At 39.8% G+C, this 23,795-nt stretch overlaps 1 protein-coding gene across 3 annotated transcripts in view; it reads left to right on the forward strand.

Annotated features, from left to right (window-relative positions):
• Window positions 1-23,795, forward strand: part of snx7 (sorting nexin 7) — a 47,771-nt gene that overhangs the window by 16,285 nt on the left and 7,691 nt on the right. For 2 of the 3 annotated variants that reach the window (XM_044340283.1, XM_044340282.1), the window contains exons 7-8: window positions 2,327-2,413; window positions 7,975-8,127. In XM_044340283.1, the coding sequence (XP_044196218.1) occupies window positions 2,327-2,413; window positions 7,975-8,127 (240 nt within the window). Of the gene's footprint in view, window positions 1-2,326; window positions 2,414-3,156; window positions 3,305-7,974; window positions 8,128-23,795 lie in introns of those variants that run through there. The other variant, XM_044340284.1, reaches the window with a different exon arrangement.

Genomic DNA, 23,795 nt, shown 5'->3' on the forward strand with positions numbered 1-23,795 from the left:
ATTTGCCTCAGGACAGGTATGGAATTTGCACATGTCCTGGAAAACCTGGAATACAGCAGACTGGCTTTCCACAACTTGATAGTAGCTGGATAATGAAAAAAAAAAAACTATGGTACGAGCCCCTGAATGGTATGAGCCCCTGAATGCACCTCAGGACAAATAGACAACATCCCAGCTGGCTCATGCATGTAACTTCAACTAAAGACATGTTTTTTCTACTAAACCCTTTGGCAATTTGTTAAGCAGTCCAGTATGAATCAGCCAAATATGATGACATAACAGGAAATCACTGTAGCATCACTCGCTGTAATGAAACTGTCTAGTCAGAGAGACAGGTTTCCAAAACTGAGGTGCAACAGGTTCAAGTTATCACATGTGCAATGAGTCTTTTTAGATACAGTATAAACTGTCTCTTGGTTCCTCGCACAGCTCAGCACTTTATTTTTCTTGTTTCTGATTTCCCTGGTTACCAGCAGAGAAGACGGCTTCACCCTGCTTAGTACCAGCACTTATAATGTATTCAATTGTCTCATTGTGTTTGTGTTTTTATGTTGCCCAGCTGCAAAAATAATTTCCTCTTATGGGACCATAAAGATCTGAATTGAGCTTCCAAAAGATGCCAAAAGATAAAATGACCATAACTGACAATCCTTTGTGAATGTATGACAGTTTTATTTATATATGTACAGTACTGTGCAAAAGTTTTAGGCACTCTAGATGTTTAGATCCTAACTGGGAATCCACATAGAAAGTGAAATGTGAGTGGCGCATAAGTGCTATTAAAGCGTTCTGTCCGTTCAATCCACACCAAGTCCGACCTGAAGTCAGCATTATCCATAATGCAACACCATCAGGGAGGCGTCTGATTGGTCCCAAATTTATTCTACAGCATGATAACAAGCCCAAACATCAGCCAGAGTCATAAAGAACTATCTTCATCACCAAGAAGAACAAGGAGTCCTGCAACAGATGGTTTGGACCCCACAGAGCCCTGATCTCAACATCATGGAGTCAGTCTGGGATTAACATGAAGAGACAGAAGCAGCTGAGACGACTAAATCCACAGAAGAAGTGTGGCAACTTCTTCAAGATGCAGGAACAACCGACCTGCCAATCACCTGAAAAACTGTGTGCAGGTGTGCTGAGGAGAACTGCTGCTGCTTTAAAGGCAACGCTGCTCACAGCAGATATTGATTTCATTTAGGTTTCTGCTGTTTACTCAACTTTGGATCAAGGTGACTGATCAATAAAAACTATTCAAAGCATCCTCACTTTACTTTACTGCCTAAAACTTTTGCGCAGTACTGTGTATCTGGGAAAATATGCATGTTTTGTAATTAGTTGTGCTCAGAGTTTACAGTGGGAGGGAAATCTGTTTATGCTAAGCTAACCAACGTTATTTGGTCATTTAGCCTAATGTTATTGGCAGAACGTTTAGTAATTTCAGGTATATTGTTTTTTCATTAAATGTAAAGTGTCAGGTCAAATATGTCAACTATATTACCTCTTTTACAAGGTATCTGCAGGTCTTGAAAAATCTTAAAAAGCTTTGATGTAGGTTTCCTAAAACAAAAAGGCTTTAAAAGTCTTATATTTCATTCACAAAGGCCTTTTAAATGAATTTTAAAAAAATGATTTTTTTTATGTGAGTTTAGCAAAACTTGGCTGGAAAACAATCCCTGATTCTATTGTTCCAGACCTCTGACCTTAAATCAGTTCATTATTTTTTGGTTGGTTAATCTATCCATCAGTTCATCCATTATTTTTCTGCTGCTTGCATTCTATGCAGTATTAAAATGTCTTTAAAAAAGTCTTAAATTTAACTTGGTGAAACCTGCAGAAACCTTGTTTTACTCTTCAATGTAAACAAAATAACAACTAATCTCTACATTCTCTTCTGTTGAGCTCTGTATAAAATCCATAAAACCACATCCACGTTCCTGTGAGCAACATTCAGGTCCAGAAGTATAGCCACACACTGACTGATATCATTTAAAATGTCCTGGAAACTTCCTAGAAATTGATCTCCTTTAAAAAGGGTGAGAACTTACAGAAGACTTACAGGCAGCTCAGTCAGCATTGTTTCCTTCAGATCGATTCAACAACCTCTCTCTGGCACCATTGACTGCCATGTTAGGATGCTTTTAACAGCTGTTTGGGGGAAACGTGTGTAAAAAATGAGCAACATTCGTGGAATCACACTTCAAAACACTCACAGAGATCGATTGTTCTGGGAAATGGGCCCCTGGGCAATTAGTGAATTCTTTTTTTAAAAAAGGTGACTTTATTGAATGAAACAACAAAACTCTTTGCTTGTCTGTCTAAGGCTGTGATGAGACGGAGAGACAACATCCAGGCTGAGTTTGAGGCCAAGAACGAGGCCCTGGCATCCAAAAAGGTCGACCAAGAAGCAGTAAGTGCAATTTCAGATCCGCGCACACACACTCCCCTCCCTCCCTCCCTCCTTGTGTCTCTCTGTGCCAGCAGATGTGTTTGTGTGTCCTCTGTCATCTTCCCGGAGATTATGTGTAATAAAGTGAAGCGTGGAGTGGGGCATCTCCCACAGGGCCACCCTCAGCTCATATTGGGGAGGAAAAAAGGCTTCCTAGGGGGATTATCTAAATATCCAGGCTAGTCGGATGGAAGTCAGTCATCAGCTCAGTGGGAATAAGAGCTGTCAATATTATTTCACAGTGTAAGCCCAGCAGCTAATCGCAGCGTAATGAAAATTCCCATATCCTTTTTAGATGATGACTCACTTCAAAATGTCAGGAGACAAAGAATGAAGACGGAAAGTTAGGCGAGCAAAGGACAGAGCTATTTTTAGACTGTAGTTGTGGTGTTTGCCTGTGTGTGTGTGTGTGTGTGTGTGTAGATTTGCAGGTGTGTATGCCCTCACCCAGCTGATATCAAAATCCATCTGTGAGATTTTAATTAAGAAGCAGGACTGAGATTTCCCCCATAGACTTGTATTGTATTCCTGCTTTAATTAGCAGTGTGTGTGTGTGTGTGTGTGTGTGTGTGTGTGTGTGAATGAACTGGCTTTAATTCAGTCCTGCAGCCTTTAATGCATATCAGTCTGTTTCTGCCTTTAACAGATCTCCACTAATGAGGAGGGAAATATCAAATGGATGCCTTTGTTACTGTTTCCAACAGGGCTTTTATCAAAGAAACGATGTGGCCACACACTGAGCTGAATGAGCACCCAGGAAACACACTGGCTTTCATCCGGCTTTTATTTAAAGAGGCTTCCTTTCATTTATTCATGTATTAGTTAGGTGGGAAAAATGTTGATTTGTAAGTAGTTGTCATATGGAGAATTAAAGAGGGCCAGCTGCATCCCTGGATAAAAACTTAACGTATATACTTATTGACAGAGCTTAGAGTACAGGTTAAAGGGGCATTTCACCAATGTTCTACGTTAAAGTCACTATCCTTATTATGGTTGCATCTACTCAGCCTGTGAAAACAGTGTCTCTCTCAGACTTCTCAACTTTATACAAATGCAACACTGGAGTAGAGCTTGATTGATCAATCAGCTGTTTGGCTTTTTACACATATATTGATGTGGATGCATATGAAAGCTGATAAGTAACTAGACCGAGTCACTCGGCATAGTTTGACAGCCAGAGGGCATCATTGGCTGTGCATATAAAAAAATACTTATTTAAGTGATCCTTATCAAAATTCCTTATCAAAAAACTATCATCAGTCAATATATTATTACTGTTGTTTACACTCTCAAATATCACAATCATATCAGCCTAAAAAAATCCAGTATTGGTCAGTTTAAGCACTAAAGCAGCCCTGAACAGGCAGGCTTTCAACACTGATAATGTTATGTTTAAATTGAACTGTTAATAGTCCGTATGTTCTTGTGTCCGTTCTCACACTTCAAGCATTGAGTGTGTTTTCATATTTATTGGAAAGAAGCCAAAGTCTTCACTGGTCCTGTTGGTTCCTACTACCTGAGACCTGACCTGGGTCAGGGTCAGGCTGTCTAATCGGGTCAGTTAGGATTCTGTTGTGTTATTGTGGGTCTGTGTGTCAATATTTGTAATAACCAAGTGGATCAGAACAGACATGACGTGATTTCACATCTGGTTTGGCAGAGTTTTCCACATATCCGTCACTGTACTGAAATTTGTTCCCATGAAGACATGTTACTCTAGAGCTTCCCTCAGTACAAGGGTCATGGACGGCAGAGGGACTGCTAGTGGGCCTTTTAGACTTCAGATGTCAGATCTGGACTCCAGACAATGAGCAGTTATCCAGATATGTGAGCTATAAGCTGTAATTCAGAACTGTGCCGGCCAATATGGTGAGAATTGTTCTGAACTGCAAACACTACAGAATACAATTTCTCTCTTCTGTAAACATTAACTTGACCTTTACTGCAAAAGAAAATATTGAGCTTTTTATATGAGTCAACCTTTCCAGAGAATGAATGTGTTTCTATGACAGCCAGCAGGGGGCAGTGCTGCTCTAATTTTGCAGCTCACAGCAAGGAACCAGTGTCACTCATTCATACACTGTATTCCACCATTAACATTTTCTAAATCTGTGTGTCTTTATAGAGTTACAATAGCAGACCTACTTTATACTTTTACTTGTAAAGGAGTCATTTCATATTGTTATAGGGCTACTTTAACATAAGACTGCTCTGATTAAAGAAGTCTTAAATTATTTAGTGTTGTAGTCTAAACTTTTCTTATTTTTAAAAGTTTACCATAGTGTTATTAAATGGGAAAGTACTTAAACTAATTATTGAAGTCATTCTATGATATTAGTAGTTTGTTAAAGGATGGGTTCACAATTTTTCAAGTGTGTCTTTAAACAACAGTCAGGAGCCCAAATAACCAGTGAAACAGTCCCTCTTTGTGTTACTATACTTCCACCACAGCTCAACAGGGAAACACTGTCCTCCATCACTTACATTGAAAGCACGTTAGAAGGGGATCTTTTAATAGCCAGTATGAACAGGAGGAATGATTACAGTGAGGAAAACCTCTTTCATTATTCATATGGACCTGACTGCTGGTTTAAGACACACTTGAAACATCGTGAACCTGTCCCTTAAAGACACTGATGCATTGGTAAGTCAAAAGGACAATACGGTCTTCTTTGCATGTTAATTTGTTTGTTTTTTTGCAATTTAACTATGATGATGATTTGATGAAATGGATGGTTTTTGTTTCAGAATCATGAAACCAAACCTGACTTTGTCTGTTCACATCATTCAAGCCAGACTTTTCACAAGACGCTTGTTCATGTTGATAACATGGTTTGTTTTCTATATTAATCATTACTTTTCATTCATACTGGAAGTTCATTATACAGTTACTGTACTACACTGAACACACTGCTTGATTCCTGAAGCTGTGTTTAGTATTACAGAGTTTTATAGGAAAGACAAGTGATAGTACACACACACACACACAGTTTTGAAAAGTTGGCTGGATCGATACCACTGCAATAACAAGCAGGCCACTGAGACCTGTGTGTGTGTGTGTGTGTGTGCACATACTGTGGATAAGCCCATGTTAAGCATGCTTTGTTTATTGGACTTGAGTAAATGCCATTGTCAGTCTAAATGTCAGACAGCTAATCCCGCTCAGACTCAGTGAATCCAGCAGCATGGTAACATCTGATTATCTGCAGTGTGAGGATATTAGTATAATGTGTACTTTAGGCTCTTCATACAGTCTGCTTAGATTTACTGTCCATGTTGTTATGCTAAAATACACATGACAATAGGTACTGTATACTGCACCTACTGTAATAACTGTTCTATTGTGTCTCTAGTCATTTTCTAATGGTTATGTAAGAGGCCACAGACTCATGAACCATACCATAGTTCAGTAAAACATAATCTCCACTTATTTGTAACTCTCTGCTCCCTCCTGTTACTCTGCTGTGGTGTAGCAATATTTATTTATAGAGGAGAACAAACAGTGTGACTGAAATGGTCCGTTCTAATAGTGAGTGAGTTGCTATTGGGACTTACATATAGAACATTTAGACTCATCAGAGACTGATGGATTTGACTCTTATCCTGGTTTTGATCATTTTCTGGATATGACATTTACATGGAACATTAGAAACCTGGTTATTCATCTCCCTGTTCACATGATTCCAACGTTTCTGATCATCTGTGTCCAGTTGTTTCTTGACTCCTCAGCGTCTTGGCCTCCGTGTTCTATACCAGTAAAGAAAGTTCAGAAACCTGGATCAGGTGTTTACATGCAACAGTATCCTGGTTTCTATTGGAGTACTCCAGGTAGCATATCCAGGTTTCTCAAAACTAGGATAAGGTGTTTACATGTGCAACACGTAACCAGGATACTCCAAAAACCTGATCATAACCAGGATACTAGTGAGGATGTAAACACACTCATGTGAGCAGAGAGATGAATAACCAGGTTTCTAATGTTCCACGTAAACACCATATCCAGAATATGATCAGTATCAATCAATATCCTGGATCATCCTGGATCAATATGAACCAGGATGAGAGTCAAAACCGGGATACTCATGCGCATGTAAACATACTCACTATGAGCGATCCATTGACAATGTGAAAATATTGATTAGTGCAGCTTTAATGAGGAATCAGTCATGTAGTGATGAATAACCAGACGCTTTTAGTTTAGTTTAGAAGACATTTTTCTTGTATCATTGTTTATGTTTTGCATTGCTCCGCATGTGTTGAGAGGTGTGTGTATTTGTATAAAGGCCTATCCAGGGACAGGCACTGCAAACCAGCTTAGGCTCTAAACACTGTGCTATGTGGCATCGGTCCATGTTTAATTAAATAAAACATGGACTGATGCCACATTGGAGGGGTGCCTTCATTGGACAGTTTATAGTTGAGACAGACAGGAAACAAAGAGAGAGAGAGAGAGAGTTCAACATGATCATTATGGTTTTATGGTACAAATCATAACCACTCAGCCACCAGGATGCTCCCGAGTGTTTCTAGTTGCGTGGTCATCCTGAGCTGTGTGAAGTACATGAACACATGTACATGAAGAGCACTTCTACAACTTCTGCATTTCCACTGACAAACATTCTGTAAAACTTTTAGGTTGATAGTTTTTATAAATAGTATGCTTTGAGTGCCTAAATATAACCATTATTGTATCAGTATTCATAAGTATTTAGTTTTCCCCATGACATTCTGTTTAAAACAAATAATGATAATCCAAATTAACAACCAGCATAACAATAGTGAGAACAGAGGTGTGTCTGACAGCAGGCAGTCGGGTAGTGCGAGCTGGAGGTAAAGGTGTGTTTGTCAGTGCAGCAGACGCTCAGACTACAGATGAAGCTCAGATTATCATAGGACAGAACTCTCTCTCATGCACAGCCAGTGTTTTCAGTCAGGTGCCGGTCGGTCGCAGGAACATAATAAGGTGAAAATCAAAATTAACCACCGTACTGAGTGAACCTGAAGAGGCTACAGGCGAAACGCGTCATTCGCTCTTAATAAAGTCACAGTAAAGTCATTACAGTGTGCGCTGGTTCATTTTGATTTTCACCTCAGATTATCATATTTAGATGTAAAGATTCTAATGAGTTTGACAAAAACAGACAGACTATGAAAAACATTCAGCACAGAAATTATAGATTTTTTTTTTTTTTGTCATTTTTATTTGATGGGGTTTAGTAAGTGTCTTAGACCCCACCAGGATGCCCCAAATGTACCCAGTTTCAAAAGCATTCTTTTTTATGTGCTATAATAACAAATACATTGTTTAAAAAAACTGACTTGTTTAAGGCTCATGATTCAAAATGTAGGACTTGACTCCACACACCCACCACCCACACAATAGTAATAGACAACAGACCAGTACTACCTGTATATACTTGGCAGACTCACACCACTACATAGAACCAAGCTCAGTTCAAACTCTGCTCAAACTGTTGTATTTGCCAGACTTCCTCTCTGAAGTGTGTGTCTGTAATTGGCAGCTGCAGGAGGAGGTGGATGGTCTGGCAGACCGAGTGGAACAAGCCAACAACGTCTTGAAAGGAGACTGGTCCCGCTGGCAGAACAGTATGAGAACTGACCTCAAGTCAGCATTTATCTCCACTGCTGAGAAGAACGTGGAATACTATGAGAAGGTAAGCTTCAGATTCATACAACATTAAACTCTGCTGTAAAACTGTGAATACATATTTGAGGGAGGAGAGACTGGGGATTATGATTTTAAATAAGCTGTTAGAATGGACTCCGTTTGGAGCTAATGTGCAGTTAAAGAACACCATCAGTCTGGAAAACATCTTCTGTCTTCACACATGAAAGCAGCAGTTTGTATAAATTGGGAATAAGGTGGCAGCACGGAGATTCGAATCAGTATGCAGAGTTGGAAGACAGAGGTGATACACAGGAGGTGTTTGGATAATGACAAAGGACACTGATTACTAATTGGCTCCAACACTGACACAGGAGAAGGGCGATAAACTTCTCTCACAGTGTTTTCTCTCTCAGGTACTGTGGTTGTGACTGCTGTGTTCCGTCCTGTGTGAGTGTGTGTGTGTGTGTGTCTAAGTGTCTAAGCTCCTCTCGCAGGTAATGAGCCTCATCACATCAGTGTTAGTGAACCTTTTTAAAGCATATTGTGATGGTTGGCGAGTCGATAAGGTGATCCAGACATCTCATTAACAAAATGAAACAATCCACCCGAGGTGATTATTTGCACAACTCTGCACTAACATTTCACTGGGAAGATATATTTTGCAGCTGCACCTGTCAGAATGATTTTTGAAGCTTTTCAGAGGGAGAGGATTTAACCTGAGAATAGGATACAGATATAGAGGAGGGAAGAGTGTAAGAGATTGAAATGTAGAAAAAAAAAAAAAAAAAAAGATTTAGGAGAGAGCAGTGGGAGATGCAGAGAAGAAGAGACAATCCTATATCCAGATTAACGAGCAGGCAGCCCGGCAGAGACAGGAGGGAATTAGACGATGAGAAAAGAACAATGCAGCGGGGCTGGAAGTAGAACGCATTACAGCGGGAGAATGAAACAATAAAGCTGTTACGGTAACAATCATTTAATCACATAAGCATGAAGTTAAATCAGAAATTTGCCTCCTTTTGCTTTGGATGTATTTTAGTCCTGGAAGCTGGAGCTCTGCCAGCAGAGGGTAGCAGCGCGCCAACTTTGTTCTCTCCTCACAACTCCTGTAGAAGGGTTGTCAGCCGTTTTATTTCCTGTGGACGCTGCTGTTGCTTCTCCATCAGTGTAATGTCTGCTGATTATCAAACACACTCCTGGTTGGTCAGGTGTCCTCTTTTCCTCTCTGGATTTGAATGTGTGCTGCATGGCTGTTCTGTTGAAGTGCTCTTCTCCAGGACTCTCTGGACAGATGGCTGACTGATCACTTCTGGATGTCACTGCATCTTCATTACATCGTATGTTACTACACTGCTATTTCCTGTTATACTCAATAGGTTATGAGATATCAGTGTACAGTTTATAAGTAGGGATGTCCGGATCAAGTTTTTCTGGTCCAGATCCTGATCACAGTCGTTTACATAGCCTAGATGGATGTAACCAGGTGTGACCTCACCCACTGTTTTGCATTGGAGCCGGTTACAACCCAGAGTTGCAGCTTGTGGTTGGCGCCATCTTTTCCGTTTGGAGTCAGGAGCTTCCAAATAAGGAGTGTGGGGTGTTGCCTTTCATGCTCTGGAAACACGCCCCACTACCTTGTTGAGGCTTTTTGAATGGGAGTCAGTTGAAGCAGCTAGCAGCCGTCACTTTAAGGTACTTCCACATAAAGTCATGGTAGTTGCTGCTTGGTATCTGCAGATGTACTTTAGCAATGTCAAGTAGATGGACCTGGAGATGTTTTATATCTGCTTTAATACTGTGACTAAACAGGGTGTTGCTGAAAAACAGCATCCATATTCAGTCAGCCTTCCTTGTTTAACAGTTTTCAGTGCTGCTAACATATTGAAAGAGCACGATGTATGGGTGTACTTTTCTTTTTTTAACAGTGAGTGTAATATTAGGGTGTGTGTGTGTGTGTGTGTGTGTGTGTGTGTCCTTGTCATATTTGGGTTTCTCTGCAGTGCCTCTCCCTGCAGCAGCCCTGACAAAAACACTCATCACCCAGTACAGTTACCCCCTCCGAGCAAATGCAATACAACAAATGAGTAGTGGTGTGTGTGTGCACGTGTCTGTGTGTGCATGTGGAAACATGTATATAGAAGCAGCCAAAGGGCTTTTTGCTTCTGAATGTGAGAGCATTTCTATAAAAATAGTATGTTAGAAACTGAGCTTTAAAACATTGATTATGCCTAATTTATGGATATGACCACGGACATGCACAATAATGAGAATGAGGTTGACTTGTGCATATCTAACAGTTATACCACACATACATTTAGTTCTTACTCATTACATACTTTGAATATTTCAGAAATGAAACATTAATGACAGTCAAAGGCTCCTAAGCATTCAGAAGTTAAGAACAGTTGTGTGTTTATTAATGTTGCATGAGCAGCTTCCATTTTTTGATGTGTGAACGTAGTATTACTAAAAACATGAACCGAGAAAAATATTTCAAAGCGTCGAGCTACAACAGTGTAACATACTTTAATGTACTCAACTGCTAGTTCATTTTAAAATTGGAATGTGGAATTTTGGCCAAACATATATAATATATATGTCACAACTAATCTGACCGAGTTCATTCCAATCTGGGTCAACTGGAGTAGTTATGTAAGTGGTAGATCCGTTGAGGAACCTGTAAAATAGGTCAAATATGTTATGTTTAAAGTGTTAACATCCCTCTATCTGCCATCTCATTCACACATTTCACTGTAAACTGCATCTTAAATTACAGGACAAAATACTTTTGATGGATGTCCATTTCTGTCCAAAGGAGAATTTGTGTTCTTGCAGGATTTCGGGGGTTGTCTAGTGATGTGACACTAATCATAGTCTTCTTGTTGTCCACTGTGTTGTCTCTGTATGTACTCAGTAGTTCAATATTTGCTCCTTTTTGAGGGCCAGTTCATGCTTTCTGCCTGTGCATGGACACGAGGGTCTGCGTGAAATACATTTTGTCGTCTGCAAGGTCCATGCAGACCCCTCTGCAGACATCCGTGTGCAGCCCTAAATTTGTGACCGTGCGGACTGTACACATAGCAAGTCCTCTGCCCCCTACCACCTTCCTAGCCACTGTGGTCAGGCTTCCCCACACAATATGAGCGACCCTTTTCACATTACACACAATCATTTGAGCCATTGTTTATATAAAAATAGTAATTAGTCCCAAGTGCGGATTAGGTGCTGTTTACAGCACAATCAAACATGTAGTTTTAATACAGAAGTTAGTCAATAATAATAACAACCTTGACCTGATGTCATTCTATGCATGGCACAAGAAGTTTTCCACACAGCAGGACACAGTAAAGTCGGTTACCTTACTGAGTTGGAGGTGTGCAGCCTGTCGCCTGCAGCTCTTGATCTAACAGCTCACTGTGGCTGCTGCTGACTGTTCCATTACTCCCTTGAAAAGATTCAAAGTGACTTTTGTCTTGTAATGTAGATGCATTTTTGATGAACAATCAGTGCAGTGGATTATATGCATGTTTCCTGTGAGTCCATTGAACCTAAGTGTGCAATCTGAATCCAACATAGGAATGGCGGACCATGCGACTACCAATGAAAACTACTATAAAGAGAGAGATGTACAGGATGCCCGAAAAATGCAGACCATGTATGAAAAATGGGGTTTGATTTCATGAAAATCTTAAGGATTGTAACTGTACAGTGTTTTAGTAAAAAAGTTAGGTGAACTCACTCTGGCCAGATGTAGTGGTATGGTGCTGTTATTGAAAGATGTCCTGACTCTGTTTTACTTTTGCCTTTTTTGTGAGTGTTTGTGTGTGTGTGTGCGTGTGTGTGTGTGTGTGTGTGTGTGTCTCAGTGAGTGAGTGAGTAGGCAATTCAGTACCTAATGATTCTTACCTGACAGCTCCTTGGAAACCAGAATCTTGTCTTTCCTAGTCTATTGTCACTCCTCTTGTTTCTGCCAACCAGCACAGACTTCTAATCAATCCAGCCTCTTTCATAAAAACAATGCAGCGTCCATATCGATGAAAGATTAAACCCATCACTTTTTTTCCCTTATTTGGCCTGAGCTGGACATGTTTTCTCTGTAAGACAAGTTTGTCTTTGTGCAAACAGAACAACTTCTTGTTGGAAGGCCAGTTGGAGGCACACAGATCAATCGTGCCCTGCAATGTATGCAATAAATATTCCATGACTCAGATTATTAGAAGATGTTTGCACTGGCAAGTCGGTACATCAAGCTGATGCAGCTCAGACGCTCACTTGTCTTGTTAGTGCTGTGTTCTCTACATTTATTAAGCAGCAGTGGCCTCGTCAGGAGAACTGCTCTGTCACTGGGAAAAGACAGAAACTTTAAGACAATATTTCAGGTGCAGGTCATGAAGCAAACTGAAATGGTAATAGACAACTTTATAGTCCAACTGAAATTACTATTTATTTATTGCTACAGTATACAAATCACAATCCTCTGCAGTCCTTCGAAAAAAAAAAAAGTCATGACAACATGATCTGTATTTGCATAAAGCAGTGACATCACTGCTCAATAACTGGCTGACAGTGACATTGACAAATAGCCAGTAAACAAGAGCCAAGGCTGTGACCAGCATCAGCTTTCTAGTTAATGTCTCCTCCTTATCTGCACACATGGACACATGTCGATACACACATTGACACATGTCCTGTCCTGCCCCTTAGCCTGTTTGAGGTTCTACCCAACAAATATCCACCAAGGAAAAATGCATTGCTAACATCAGTCTGCAGGCTAGATAGCTAATCATCTGCTCAGTTGCAGCTCATTAAAAGGCTTCAAAACTTCCTTGCAGATGTCAACATCAGTATGTTTAATTGGTTTGATCCTAAACTCCCTTTAACACATATGGACTCACACACTGGAGACACAACAGGATCCCCTTGATTGTGAATGGGACCTCCAGATACTTTCTTGGCCCATCACCATTCCTCCTTGACACAAGACTCTAAAGTTGCACCATGACGTCACCTGGAGAAGTTGAGAAACGGTCTCCTTGATGCACATGATGTACAGGGGCAACAACCTGGAGACAACCAGCCACATTCAAGTCCCTCAAGAAACAAAAACTCTGCTCATTTCTGATCTTCTCAGTCACCTAAAAGTACTTCACTTATTCTTTAAATAAGAAAAACATTGTGCAAACACATCACTCGGGAACCAAAGTTGAGTAGGTTAATTACATACTCACCAAAAACACGGCTGCAAGCTTTAGACTCACAAGAGACAAGACAAAGGGGTTATTTTTCACCAGCACTGCCAACAAAACACTTGTAAGATACATTTTGCAATGAGGTGTGTTGAGACCTCTCTGTGCCCCTGGAAGCTGAGCTGTCAATCAAACACATACACAAGGGCCTGCCCACTCAGAGCAGCATTCCTGATGTATCTACAAAGACCTAGAATTATTTCTTAGGATAATAAAAATATTAACAATAAAGTAAAAAAAATCACTTTAATATGAAGGATGACTTTTGTAACTACATCTGGACTACGGATGTTAAGTTGTTTTGGTAAGTTAATATAGTATTAATGTATAAAAACGAACTAGAACTAGGTTCATCTAATATGAGATTGCTGTGAGGGTAGGATGAAGGGCAGAAAAACACACCAGTGATTCTCAGATTGTCAATTATAGTCCCTTGAGCCTACCGGGCAGCTCTCCAGTGAGAATGTGTGTAAATCAGGACAGTGCTGAAGCAGAGCATTCCCTACTCAGCCTCAGTTGCAATGAAAAAAGTTCTGTCCTAGCATAAAACCAGTCCACAGAGAATGCAATCTTACCTTGCCAAAAACAGGGTGATACGGTATTACTGCGGTAATCTAAAACCAATGTAATTTTGCCCCATCATTTATGTAAAGATATTTTTTATTGCATTCAAATTTACAGCACTGTTTGGACAGGATGCTGGACTGCTAGGTTGATATTAGTATTGCATATTCAATGATTTCAATCCTGTGTTGTAGCACGTGTTTGATTTTTCTCTACCTTCTCCTTGTATTAATTACAGCCCCAAATACCTGCTGTTTTTTTGGCACATTCGTGGATCTTCTGAGAATTTGTCCCATCTGGATAATACCTGGTGTTTCTAAATGTATTCAGAGCATGTGAAGAGCTTCAGTTCCTGTTTTTGAGGGTTTTTTTATGAGCTCTGCACTCAGAGTCATGTGGGGTGTAGTTAAATAACTTTTAAAAGGTTTTTGAAAACCTTATTGATATACTGTGAATCAATTTACCCCAACGTACTGTGCAGTGCTATTAGGAATCCCATGTGGTGAAAAAACAGCACAGAAGCCATTAGTCAGACTAGAGGTGGTCAGTATGGATAAAATCTTGTCATAGTAATTTTATATCACAGTATTAACTTACAGTTTACTGTGATGAAGTGCATTTTCTGGAAATAACTAGATAACAAAATATGAATGTCTGTTCTTGGTTTGTCCAGTGATTTAAATACAAATCAAATCACTTCATCACATTGCAAACTTCAAATCAAACACTGCTATGCAACATCGCCGGCAATAGCCTAATGCAACCAGACATATTAGAGGATAACTCTGGTAAATTATAACTTGAGTCGTAAGCAGTTTCGGTCATCATTTCTATCAGTTGTGATAACACTATTTATCAAAGTCATCGCCAATATGTGGATACAACTACGTCCAAAGGGGTACGAAACATGAGCAGTCAGACACTTATCTTATCTTATACATAATATTTATTAACCACTATTTTTGGAGCTCAAACTAAAAAGGAGCACACCTGAAATGTTGCTAATAATCCCTCATTGCACAGGAAAACTGTGAGTGCACACAACTTTAAGTACAGGTCAAAGTTGAAGCAGGAAGCAGGTCTGTGAACGGTTTGGGAAACAATTTTACCCTTCACCTTCATAATTTTCTCCTCCAAATTAGTTCAGTTTAGTATGCTTGAAACAATGTTGCACAACATGTTGCCCTATCTCCTCTCAAGGTAAAAGTAATCCCTATGAATCATACAAATAGGGATAACAATGCACACTGCTGGACAATCTCTTCTCAATGGTTCATGGTGTTGTGCTCAGTTTGTAGTATACTGAGGCCTTAAGACTAACCTGAGGGTTTGTCTAAGATGTGTTACCATCTGACTGCTTACCATAAGCTATGGTGTATAAAACCCCCTGTTCCTTACATATAGAGGTTATGGACAAAACTATAAAAATAAAACCAAAGACTGTGAGACTGTGATGAAGATTATCCTTTATAAGGATAGTTGCCTGCCATGGTATAAGTAGTAAAGCAACATTGTTGACAGTCCCACTGTATAATCTGTAACTGTATCATCCTATCATCCAACACTAATTCAGACAGCATGTTTTCATCAAATGGCCTGTGGTAATCTCAACTACATGTGCACATACCTTGTTTATCATAGGGCATTACTCAAGCATCACTAATGACAAATTACATACTCATCATTGCTCTCTGTTTATTTCCTTATGGCAGAACTTCCTTACTGACAAGAAGAAATAATCATATCATGATAGGCATCTATAAAGCTCCACTATTTAAGCTTCCAAACTACCTCACATCTCTTCTCTCATTTAATATTTTGAAACTACTACTACTTATCTCTAGATATTTCAAATGTTATCTTGACAGAATTTGTTTCAGGTATTGTACATGTTTTTAAATGGAATGATCTGCAAACTGCTCTCAAGCTGCCTTCAAGCTTTGAAGAATAACTACACCTCCAAATTCTGCAAGCTCCCTCCCCCCACCATATTTAAAAATGCAATAGAGTGTAGGAGGTGTGGCTACGTAGTGTGTGACATGAGGTTTGTAGGGACACCGATTGGCCACCGCACCGTTTAGCATGGATAGCAATGTGAATTCATACAGTGCTGGTTGTCAGAGCTAACCAACCATGAGCAGATACTACTTGGATAAACACTAGAAGTAAATTCATTCATGCATTTATTGCCTGAAATAAGAGCAGTCCTGCTGTTAATTGCAATTAATTAAATGTTGTTGTTCATCAGCCCTAACTATCTGAATATAGCACAGTAGATGACGGGCCTATGTGTTGTTTTGACTGCTGCAGAAGAGGAATACATCTCTTGTTTGTATACGGTGTTGTTGCTCTGCCAGTGCTTGTGAAGGCTTGCTATGTTACCAACAGCCATGCATGAGAGTCAATGTATAAAATAGACCTTGCATTCTAAGTTTGTCACAGTAAAGGAGGGGCCAAAGTATTTGGCACAAGCTAATTTTGAGCAGAAAAAGCTGTTTATACACACAATATGTGTATTTTTGAAAAAATGACGAACAAGAATCTATGTGATTGTGTGTACAGCACAAAAAAATTTGGACATCTGTATGCTGGTTGTGTTGTTATCCAATTATAAATGTTTATTGTTCTCAGGTCTCTATTGAAAAAGAGATCCCAATCTTAACTTAATTAAATGAAGTTAATTAATATAAAGTAGTTTGAAGATTGTGTTGTCTTTTACCCCCAGATGCCATCCAAAAGGATGGGTGGAGTTACTAAGTGTAGTTACTACATTAATTTCATCTCAGTGACTCATTTGGCAGAACTCTTGATTTCAACTCTACAAGCAGCAAACCACTCGCACTGAATTTAAAATGTTTTTGACACATTGTTCTCCAGACACTCCATAGTACAATAAGCAAATAATAAATCTCTTAGTGTCCTATGGAGTGATTCCAAAAAAATGAGATCACTCTTTGCCATTGCTGCTATTGTTATTCAGGTACAGATGTGGGCTACTGTAGCCATGGGGCCTGTGAATGATTTATTGGACTTGAGCACAGTGAGACGGCCTATAAGAATCTAATAAGACACCTGCACCTGGGAGGGTTTTATACCACCTAGAAGAGGTGTAGGGAAAAAGTGGGAAACAAAGGGGGAGGGAGAAGAGGGGCAGGATGGATGAGGGTGGTTGGGGAGACTGAATAAAAAGGCAAAGCGTCTGAAGGAAAATAATTTGTGACCAAGTCAACTTGTGCTGAAATGTTTGTCAAACAATCAGTTGTTCCATATTCTCAAATGTGAGGATTTAGGACATTATGATTGGCATTGTCCCGTTGTTCTGCCATTTTACAGATTAACCTCCAACATTTATTTAATTTTTTTAATCAATACATGCATGGATAATAGAAACTCTTAGTTGCAGCCCTACTGTCAACAAAGAACTTCAATCATATAATCTTGAGGGATTTAGACATTTTTCAACGCTTGAACACTACCAAGTCATCGCTCTGACCGTGAAGTCCTTCTGACAGTTATTCCCATATGACATGCATACACCATTAACACAGTGTGACAGAGGAACAGGCAGGGGAGGACAAGTGTGACGAACTGTGTGTGGATGGCATGACAAACTTATCCTTACCTTACACAACTATTTTCTTTTTTGTTGCTTTGCTCTGTGCCTCAGCACATTTGATTTGAAATGAAACAATGACTATGAACTGTGACAAGCCATGGGGTCACCCACCCAGCTCACTACTAAACAAGAGGAGTATGTTAAGCTGCCGTTCCTTCACACCTGTGTTGATGCAAAGGCTGACAGGAGCATGTAGACAACAGTGTACAGGAAACCAACTCACGTAGACCAATATCTTAATGTGTATTCCACTTAAAGCATCAAAGATAATGGTGGAGTGGATAACGAGAAAACCGATTTAATGGATATGGATATTTTTCCTATTGTCAACAAATCTCATGTGCAGAGCCAAACCAACAATGAATTGTTTGTCTATCCAAAGTCTGATATATCTTATTCCTCTGCACCATAGACCTCCTTTGTTGTCCAAAAACTATTAAAAACATGTGAATGAGCCACAACCTTTACTGGGTGACATGTATCTTCGTTCCTGAAGATGGTGGTTATGGTAGTTTGTTAACAAACATCTCCGAAGAGTAAAACGGCGCCAAGATAGTAACCCTCAGGAGTAAGGATCCTAGTGCAGCAGATGCCATTGTGCATGCATTCAAAAGTGGTTCTGTTTATAGAGCTTCTCTAGTTTGTTGTGCTACATATCATAACCTCTTGACTTTGTACTACAGCAATATCAGTTTTTACACAGAGAGACACTGTTTCTCTCCTTGTGTGCACGGCTGTCTGGATGTTTGGGGAAAGCAGGAGCCACTCTTATAAAGAGTGAACCGGAATTGTCCCGGTAACCAAGGTCAGGGAAATGGCCTGAGACTCCCTAGACACCACAGATAGGTGACTGTGTAGATTCCATGGGCATAATCATACAGTCAAACCAGAATGTGCTGACAGTGACCTGATCAATAGAGTAATTTGTCATATTGTTTGATCTGTTGGGGTTCAAGACCAAAAGTCAGACCTTCATCTTCAGAACAGCAAGAGACAACATCTACGTGCAGAACACCTTGATGTTCATTGTTTCTGTTCTCCGCTTGGCCATGTGTTCAATCAATATTCTCAGCATAAGACATCAAAGGCTTTGGAAACTTTCTTCTACCTGATGAGTGAACCATTGATCAGCATTCCTCTACAACACTAGTGAAGCTCTACAAATGGACCCATAGTCCTGCACATGCACAGTTGCGGGATACTATCTTATCACTGTTATTACTCTTTGGAGCCGTTTCTAGCTACAGTCACCACTGTCTTCATGGATGAAGGAACATGTCACCCAGTGCAGTGGTGTGGCTCAGTGACATGTTTTTAACAGTTTTTGGACAACAATAGAGGTCTACAGCACAGAGAAATAAGATATATCAGACTTTGGGTACATACACAATACTTGTAGGTAGGATGAATAAATTATTGTTTTGGCTCTGCACGAGATTTTTTTGACAATTAGAAAAATATAGAAAATCACTAGACATATCCTTTAAGACCTGACACTGCTGAATCTAAATGGACCACCAGAAGCATCCCAGGCTGGGCTTTTGAACATCTAGCCAGAGTCTTCAAGTCACAAGTAGTCAGTGCCACTAACCATTGAGCACCGTACAATCTCGAGGTTCCTTGTTGCTAGTCAAGGTTGGACCTTGATTCATTCTCTAGCTAGTACTGTTAATTTTGCACACCTGGCTGTAGCCATGTAGCTCAAAGAATACAATACTGAGTTTATGATGCTAATGCTAAGTTTGAAAACATCATTTGAGACAGGATGAGGGGCTGCTCTATGGAGGTAGTCCAGGCATGTTGAGCAAGGAAGAGACCTCAGGATACACATCTTGATATCCCCAGTACATAAGCACCGCCGTGCATAGCCTGCTGCAACCACAACCCAGACTAGAATATACAGCAGAAAATGGATGGAGGGATAAAGATTGGTACATCACTTTTCAAGTATTGTCTAATTCACATACAGTCTGCTGTCCATCCTGTTTGGCTTTCCCTCAGAATCAGCACTAGTGAGTGTTTTTCTTGTGCAGAGTTTGTTTTTTATCTCCACCTAACATGAGTGGGTGGTGGGTTCATTAGGTTTATGGCTCGTCTGTGCTCACATGGACATAACATGTTACAGTGGCGACAAAAGGGCAACCCAGGAAATAAGTGTGAAGGGAGCACACAGAGCTGTGTAAGCTCTGCATAACCCCCCGGGGATGTGTGTAAATGCTATTTCAGATTAGCAATTGCTACACCCCTGACCTTAGAGTACCTTCTGACCTCTACATATCCACACACACATACTGAGAGTAGAAAGAACAACAAAAAAAAGTATAGAAAAAGAATGAGAGCTGCGTTGAAGAGAATGTTGAACAAAAAAAAAAAAGAAAGGGACCATGTTCAGCCTGAGACACACAGTGAGCAAAGTAAATTTTTGACATTTAGAAAACAATGGTGGTAGTAGCATTGTAGTGTGGACAGGAAAAGAGAGCTTTTCAAACATGCAGATTTAGTGTATGAATGTGGATTTGTCAGCCTTTCGTGAGCGTTTCTTTTGACATGTCTATTTATTTATGTTGTCAAAAAACTACCACTATAGCTGAAGTGATTAATTGCTAAGTTGATCAACAGAAAAAGGGCCTATGACAGTAAAAATCTACAGTTAAAATGCCTGACAAGACTTTGAGGATGTCTGGTTGGTGGTCTTGAACAGTGCTCTCCTGCTGCTTTTGCAACTTTTTGCTAACAAATTATCTAGCCATCCACTCAACCTGCCTCCCTCTAATAAGCCAAAAAACACCTTATAAAATGAAAGCAAGTCACATTATATTGACATCATGTCCCTGGGAAGATTGGCGTATCACCTGCAGGCGAAATTGGACTTTGGCGTATGCACTGCACACAGTTTGAAAGTGTAAAGTCATGTTATTGAAGAGCAGATTGAAGAGACCAGCATTATTTAAACATCAAGAAATTGAAAAAGCATGACTACAAAAATGTTGAACTGTTCCTTTTAAGTTGTGGTAGTTGGGAAATGTCAATGTGGGGAGTGAATTTATTAAAATAGCTGCTTTTCTGGAACATTGTCTCACATCAGTGCTGGGACACAGGACAGTAGCATGTCCTTATGCATCATGCGTTGTTTCGTGGCTGCTAGTGTGTGGGCTTGAATAGAAAACAGTAGGCATGTGTGTTTTGATGCATGTCATACACTGCCAGTGAGTGGGCTTGTATAGAAAACAATAGATATGTGTTTTGATGTGTGTCATACACTGCCGGTGTGTGTTGCCCTTCAGGCACTTTTTTCTCTGCGTTAGATGATGTACAAGAAGATACTGTTGCAGAAACATGTTCATCTCTGATGGACGACACATTTCTCTGTTCTCTGTTTAGGAGCATCTGAGATTGACACTAAAATGAGAATAGCTGGTCCACCTTAAAGGTCAGTCCACCTTACGTGAGCCAGGTCACTAAATTTGAGGCTAACCTTCACTTTTCCAGCAGTTGGAGAAACAATAGACAAGACTTTTCTTGGTCTTGAGAAGCAGCAGCATTGCAGTCAACGCTGCATCCTCAAATGTTTCTCCTCCACATGCCATCTCCACACTGTATTCTTGCCTCTCAGCTTCCATTTCCCTCTCTCCAGTTCCATCTATGTGACCTGTCATTGGTATACTGACAGTTGACTGGACAGCTACTCTCTGGGGAAGGGGATGGGGAAAGGGAAGGGAGAGTCCTGCATGCACAAGACCTAACAACTTTTGTTTCCTTGTATTACCAAAAAACTACGACTCACGTGTGTTGGGCCGTGGTTTGTGTAGTGAACGGTTCATTTTTTCACGGTTTGGTTTTGCATCCCTAACATCTACATGCAGTTCTCATCAGAGTTGTTTCTACTGCACCTTCTGCATATTGTTGAGTAGCGGCAAGACAGGAGGGATGTGAATCCATCATTAATATCAGAAATATTCAACACATGTGACTCCGCATTACAATAACCTTCATTAATAATGTAAAACTGGTATTAATGATTGATTGTTTTTTTTTTCTTAAATACCCATGTACTGTATCTACATGTGTGGTCATGGCTTGTCAGAGCAAACTTGAAAACAGATACAGGACCGTGCAAAAACACACTTGACACATGTATCAAATTCAAACGTACACCCAGCACTCATTTCACATTCAATATGTAAGTGATGGCACAGTACAGGCAACCAAATCAGTTGATCAACTGTTTGCTTCCCACACATGGTGAAGCTTATGTTTACTAAATCAAGCAGGTATTGATGATGCAGTAATCTTTCATTCAGATGCAGGGCTGTGATGAGTGTTTTGTGCTCCGCTCTGCCTTCACCATGGATGGCGAAGGCAGAGCCTTGTCAGCATCACCATGGTTACCTCATAGCAACAGGGAATGTGGTGGAGAATGATACTGATATAAATATGTGAAGGATGTTGGTTAGATTTCAGGAGTATTTTTACTGTCATCATAGAATTGGACAAGCTGTTGACTCATATTTTTGCTGATTGTTTGTTCCAGTTTATAAAACAGATCGTTCCGGTCCTTGATGATGATTGGCTGAGCTGTGTTTGAAACCGTTGCAAAATACTAAATACTAAAATTGTAAAAATAATATATAAACACACGCCTGTGAGCGCATTACAACAGTATTACTGTGCCAATTAGTCACTTATACGAATTGTTTCAAATGTCAGATTTTGTTTTGAATCTTGATTTACTGGGTGGACTTAGCGTGGATGAGTGGTGGAAAGAAATGGACAGGATAGAGGAGGAAGATAAAGAAAGGAGACATGCTGAAATTAATGAGAGAGAAATGAAGGAGCTGGAAAAGTCAAGAAGTAAGATTTTGTTGTGAGAGAGATCCTGACCCACCATGCATTGTGGAAAGTTTTTTTGCCCTAAATCACATTATCACCGTCAGTAAACAGCGTAACCTACCTGGCTCTCCCTGATAGAGACAGACGCTGTTTTTCGGGGGGGGGGCAGTGTGCCAAAGAGTCAGTAGGGAGACTGACCGGGTTGTATAAATTCGGCACACCTGTCCAGAGTCAAACACCCTTGTACCAGCACAGAGGAGTGTTATCATAATTGAACACTGCTTCAACAATTGCACAATTAATGGCAATATCCAGATAAATGTTAATCACCCTAATTTTTAAGCATGCTTGACTAACCTGATTAGCATGCTTTCCACTGCGTCTGTGTGTTGCTTGGCAACCATTCTGCTAAATGTTGCTGAAGAACTACATTGCTTGGTGGAAGAATGATTATTTGTTATCAATAAATTAATGCACTTTTTTGTTGCTGTGCATTTATTTTATGAAAGCTTCCCAGTTATATGTAGTAACTGTTTCATAAAGGCAGTAAGCCATGTGAGGCTGTGGTTTACAGTGATTTTAGAACAGATAAAGCCTCTTGTGGCTTTAATATGTATTTTGTTTGTTTCTTTACCTGAATGCCATTGCCTTCTCTGGCAAGTGCATATGAACATTGAGCTAAAAAAGCTGTTGCACAAATATTTATATAAAGCTATGATTATAATTTTATTTCAGATTTTCATAATTATAATGTAATATTGGATTAAGAAGATATTGGATTTGATTAACTTTAAAGCTAACAAATGCAGAACTACACCAGAGATGGTTAAGACGTGTGCACAGTGTAGCTACACTAGTGGCTCTGTAAAGCTCTTTGGAATGAAAACCACATTGTGAGGTGGATAAATGTTGAGGTCTAAAGTTAGTTTTTGATCATTAGCAGTTGTAATGAAGTAAACATTTAAATGGTACTGGTTTATATGGTACTGGTTTAATGCTACTGTAACATGCACATAATGAGAATGCTTTAGCAGGTATAACATTTATCATGTTCACCGTCTTAGTGTAGCGTGTTAGCATGATAATATTTGTTACTGGACAATGGACCTGATGATGGCACTATGAGTGAGGGGATCACATAAGTTATTACAAAGTTATGACGTTGATATCTCTACCAAATGTCATTACAATCCATCCAATAGTTGTCAAGATATTTCAGTTTGGACCAAAGTGTTGAACCAACCCAACATTGCTATCCCTGGAGCCATACTGCTAGTGTGGCTAAAAACATTAGCACTGTTAATAACCACGCATAGCAGACTGGCTATGGCTGAAAATATAATGTCTTTATTTTTAAGTCTTTTGATGCCACACTGTACAATACAGCAAGACAGTATCTCAGTTTAGATCTTCTCTGAAATGGCTTTCCACAAGACTTTTAATGACAATGTAACAACA

Source organism: Thunnus albacares, chromosome 21 (assembly GCF_914725855.1).
Source record: "Thunnus albacares chromosome 21, fThuAlb1.1, whole genome shotgun sequence".
Taxonomy (NCBI): Eukaryota; Metazoa; Chordata; class Actinopteri; order Scombriformes; family Scombridae; genus Thunnus; species Thunnus albacares.